Source organism: Ruditapes philippinarum, unplaced genomic scaffold (genome assembly GCF_026571515.1).
Source record: "Ruditapes philippinarum isolate M1 unplaced genomic scaffold, ASM2657151v2 ctg116_1_1_1_1, whole genome shotgun sequence".
Lineage (NCBI taxonomy): Eukaryota > Metazoa > Mollusca > Bivalvia > Venerida > Veneridae > Ruditapes > Ruditapes philippinarum.
The window spans coordinates 143961-148823 of record NW_026862606.1 but is presented as its reverse complement, the minus strand read 5'-3'; the positions used below and the strand labels follow the sequence as shown (position 1 = coordinate 148823).

The 4863-nt window shown below is 33.1% G+C and overlaps 1 protein-coding gene across 1 annotated transcript; it reads right to left on the bottom strand.

The window, feature by feature from the left end:
• Window positions 1-1461: 1461 nt before the first annotated feature.
• LOC132719556 (uncharacterized) lies at window positions 1462-3482 on the bottom strand. Its single transcript, XM_060703335.1, has 2 exons — window positions 3351-3482; window positions 1462-2149 (listed from the first exon to the last, which is right to left on the bottom strand). The coding sequence occupies exon 2, from the start codon at window positions 2140-2142 to the stop codon at window positions 1507-1509; it is 636 nt and encodes a 211-aa protein (XP_060559318.1). The 5' UTR covers window positions 2143-2149; window positions 3351-3482; the 3' UTR covers window positions 1462-1506.
• Window positions 3483-4863: the final 1381 nt, after the last annotated feature.

The following is a 4863-nucleotide window of genomic DNA, read 5'->3' as shown; positions in this document are numbered from 1 at the left end:
TATCATTAGATTCTAATTTGACGTCATTTATCCACATTTAGTAGGTCTTACTAGCCTATAGGTGTACATGTTAAACTACATGTTTATGTTGCTACTAAAACGTACCTATTTCTTTTCTAAATATGATAGCTTTCACGTTCAGATTCACCTGATACAGCAGATAGATCTCACTCCATTTGAAAATGCTTACATATACTTAAATGCGCAGTTAAAACAGTTTAAAACCGATGAATTATCCAGATGGAACTTGGGAAGTGCGACTCACACTAAAAAACCCTAATATTACATTGTAAAATGGGAACATAAGTCACGTGTTATGGTGATTAACACCAATGCTCGTGTAAAAATTGATAATAACTTCTTGAACAACAACTCAGTTACTCGACAGTATCCTCTAAAACATGCTGGTTTTAATTCACCATTATATTACAAGTAACAAGACAGTCACGTAACACTAACTTCTATAACCGTATGTGTTCGAATAAATGTTTGAAAATTTTATACAATGTTGTTTGGTATTGTATCCATTATGTGTGTAAATGCATCGGATGATACACTATTGAATATGAGCAAATATAACATTATTTTCTCGGTGGGGAGTAGGGGGGCGGGGGCGAAGAGTAGATCCACTCCGGCCACCTCCTTTTCATGGAAGTAGATGACCTTTCTATATCAAATCGTAGATTACAGCCATACGTGTGGCTTTCGGTCTCAAACTATTTCCCAGGGTAAAACAACATAACTCTTTTGGATTACAGCTTTGGATTTAAGGTATGACAACCTCATCTATTTTTTACTGTACTGTATAAACAATATACACAAATCTTTTTCTAAATTGATTCTGAGGCTAAAAAAGAGGTCCATGGTGAGTATTTCGAAGGACTCTACTAATCATTCTTTTCACAGGTATGACTCATTTATAAAAACACGTTGTGCCTCGTATAAAGCAAATTAACATATAAATGTAATAAGGTAGTCTAAACCTGTTTGTAACATATATTGTATATTTTTGCAATATAAACGTATGACCTTTAATCCTAACTGATGCAAATTAATTTCAGTCTGGTAACGAAGATCAAAGTAAAAAAAAAAAGAAACGCAGAAAAAAGCAATCATTAAAGTTGTATCAGAATATTGAACTAAAAGATAACTTGTGACGGATACACAAATCGCACAAGTTTCATATTTTGCACAATTAAAGTTCAAATTGCACTGATAATATTTAAAATTTAACTAGAGTTGTTTCTTTTACTTTACATTATAAAACATCAGAAAATGTGTTACAGGCGTAATTTTAGACATTTTGTAACGTCTCTGACCTTGTAACGCTACAAAAACTGCCAATATTAAAATTTAATTAGGCACTTTTAGTCATTTTGGTGAAGTTTTAAACTAAATTTTACATGTTTTATCCAAACTAGTCAGGTTCAATGATATATATTCAAAAAACAATAATACAAATACTTGTACAACATGATTTTATTGATTAAAATCAACAAGCTATTTTCAACCTTTAACAGCACAACCAAGACCAGCTCCAGAACAGGCAGCAGCCACTTCCGGTCCACATAAAATACCACACAAACCCTCTGTGACAACGGTACAAACAGCGCAACCACCTCCAATTAAACCGCAGCTAACTCCAGCACCAGTGCACACTGGGTCTCCTCGTTTTGCTAAGAAGCCTGGCATGTGTTTGTTTACAACATTATCTCCGAGCATCTTGGCAAAGGAAACTAGCTCGCTCTTCTCGTTTGGGCATTCCTCATACTTCACATTGCATGCCTCGCTGTTGCTGCTCTGACCAAAGGCAATGGCGTCAATGACCTTTGAAATGTGTGGATATTTTGCAAGGAGACCTTTAACCTTTTCAAATGCCAATGGTTCGATTTCTTGGTAGAGGTTTGTCAGGAATCTTGAGTAATGCTTAAGAGGATTTTCAGTTTCTCCGGCCATCTCAGTTTCCATAAGACAGAAAAGTTTCTCGATGCATTGTGTTTCATCTTGGAGATTGAACAATTGTTCCATCATCATAAATGAAGGATTCAGAAGACGGAGTTTCTCCTCAACATTCCCGGAGTGAATAGAGAACGCATGCGTTGAAGCAGCAAGAAATGCGACAAAAAGGAGTCCGGCGTTCATGGTTGATCTATTGAAATGAATTAAAAAGATATCTTTATAAATCCATGAATATTTTTAAACCATACAAAACATATATTCGGATTTAGTGAAATATGTGTTATCAAAGCATATGTGCCACGCCCTCAATACAGCCACCTCGTCTGTCGGTACATATTAAGAGAATTAACTAAAAAAATAAAATGGTAAATTTTGGCTCTTTTGATCCATAACGTTGGCATTTCTATTCTTAAAATCAATAAATGTAGTACAGTGTAGGAATGAAAACACAAAGTATGTAGGTAAAATTTTATTTTATTGTTTTTATTCACAAAGTGCGGAATACTCTATATTAATTTAAAGACCTGAACTACCTAGTATTTTTTCCTTTTCCTGTAGCAGTTTCTCATAAAAAAGTTGAGAAAAAAATAGTATGAATATTACAAGTACATGTAGACATAAAATTTTATCAAACAAATTATTCGATTACTTTTTAAAGTTAAGTGGCAATTTTGAACATACATCGAACGCTTAATTATTCTTTCAATGGAGGTACTTTTGAATGTTTCATATGACGATGCATCAATTATTCGATCAATTGCTGACAGCTAAATTTGCCCTTAATGTCATTAAAGTCTCATTTGAAAAAAACAAATCACTGCTGTCCATCAATTTGTCAGTGCTTTGAAAATTTCAAACGGTTTAACAAACTTGCATAAGAATGTTTCTTGACAGTAATAAATACCCGCATTCATCGTATATCCATATCAACTATTCAAATATTTATATAAACTTAAAAAAGATACTAAATTTGACAGAGCTGATTAGCCTGTCGTACAAACGTTTTTATAATTATGTCCGAAAATCCAATGTGATAAAATATTTAAAAATATTGAAACAAATTAAATGACCTGATCATTGTAGCAAAATGCGAATGCCGCACATGAAGAGAATCAGTATTTTTTTTACTCTAAAAGAAAACACTATATTTTCCTGACACTGTACTGACATTGTCATATTGTTAGAAATGATTGTCAGAGCAACAATTTTTTGGTTCCATAAATGTTAGATCATCTCATCTTTCAACTTGCCGCCCTTGCTATTCAAAGAGAATCGGTTGCTGCATATTTGTTTGAAACGCAGAATACCTAAAATCTGCTATTATATTTAAGAAAAAGCTACAAATTAGAAAGCATGTATTAATAAAATAACAATTCATGTTTCGTACTTACTTTGGTTACAGGTAATCTTGTATAATATACCAAGACTTTGCGGGCATTATATATACTCATCTTCAGTATACATGTTTAGAGGTCTGTTCAAAATGATCTTGGTCTAACGTATATACGAAGAATGAAATGTTATTCAAAAATTAACAGCCATCATTACTGTTTGTATTTTCCTGACCGATAACCTGTTTCTATGACCGATAACTTGTTTTCATGACCTATTAAAGAATCTTATCAAACGTTACGCAAGAATTTTTTAGCGGACATACCTATTTTGGCCATGACAACTGTTAAACTCTCACACTGAGTGTCCTTTTTAGAAGACTTTCCTATTGAAAAATGTATACCTTGATTAAATTTTAAGGACTTGCCCGCAGCAATAACCTTATCTTAGGACTTCCTTTTCAGTTTTAAACATATTGGAAGCATTTTTTTTACCTTTGAGAAGCTCAATCTGGTCGAAGAAAAATAAATGTATATATATGATTAGGTGCTGTATGGCCGTCCGTGAGTTAAATTGTGCTTTTCAACTTGTTCAGTTAAAATGAGGTAAACATACTTTTCCTTAGTCTGAATATACGAGTACATTTATATCACTCTAGAACGAATGAAAAGTTCGGACAAACTTTTTTTATTTTCAATTTCTTTACATTCATTTTCTAGCTATCTTACTTTTCATGTATTTCTATATATTGTGCGAACTTTTCGTTTTTATGGAATTAACAAATTAATACTTATTTTCTAATATTACTACTATATACAAGTCGAGAAAAATCAAGAATTAACAAGTTAAATTGCCGGGGTGCACGTTTATTAGTGAGGCTGCGGGGCGAAGTTAAATATAAAAACTTAGCCCCATGGGGTCGCGGAGCGAGATTTAAGAAATAAACGGCGGGGCGCGGGGTACTTAACTTTTTAAGATAATGTTTAGTTAATTAATAAAATGTGAATGATTAAGTGTTTTTATGATGGTCTTTTTATTGGGCTTTAGACTGTCAAAGGCCTCATCCTAATATGAAGTCTTCAGCCCAATAACAATGCCATTATGAAAACACTTAATAACTAACCTTATATTAATTCTCGACCTTTCGCTTGGCGGGGTCGCGGACCAAAAACGCGAATGGCACTAGTCAGCCACCATACTAAATGACCATGAGCTTGAGTTTACACAATTTTTGTGAGAATGAGTCTTCAGTTCCAGTAATATTTAACAGTTTAAGAGAATATGAACTTCTATCTGGGGCTAAAATGAACAAGGATAAAACTGCAGGAATCTTTATTGGAAAATCAAAAAGAAACGACTTCGAAATTCAAAGATATCTAATGGACAAGAAATCATGTTTAAACTTAAGGAACATGTCACGGTAACAATATAGATACGAACAAGATCTAGACAGAAAAGATAATGTTTTTCAGTAGTAGTCTGACCTTTAAAGGCGTAATTCTTGTTCTTAATACATATGTTGTTTCTCTTATTTCTATTTTTGAAATTGAAACGTGCCGTATACGTATATAC

Bases quoted from the DNA above. Each gene is read 5' to 3' on its own strand.
- LOC132719556 (XM_060703335.1), bottom strand. From the start codon at position 2,142: ATGAACGCCGGACTCCTTTTTGTCGCATTTCTTGCTGCTTCAACGCAT.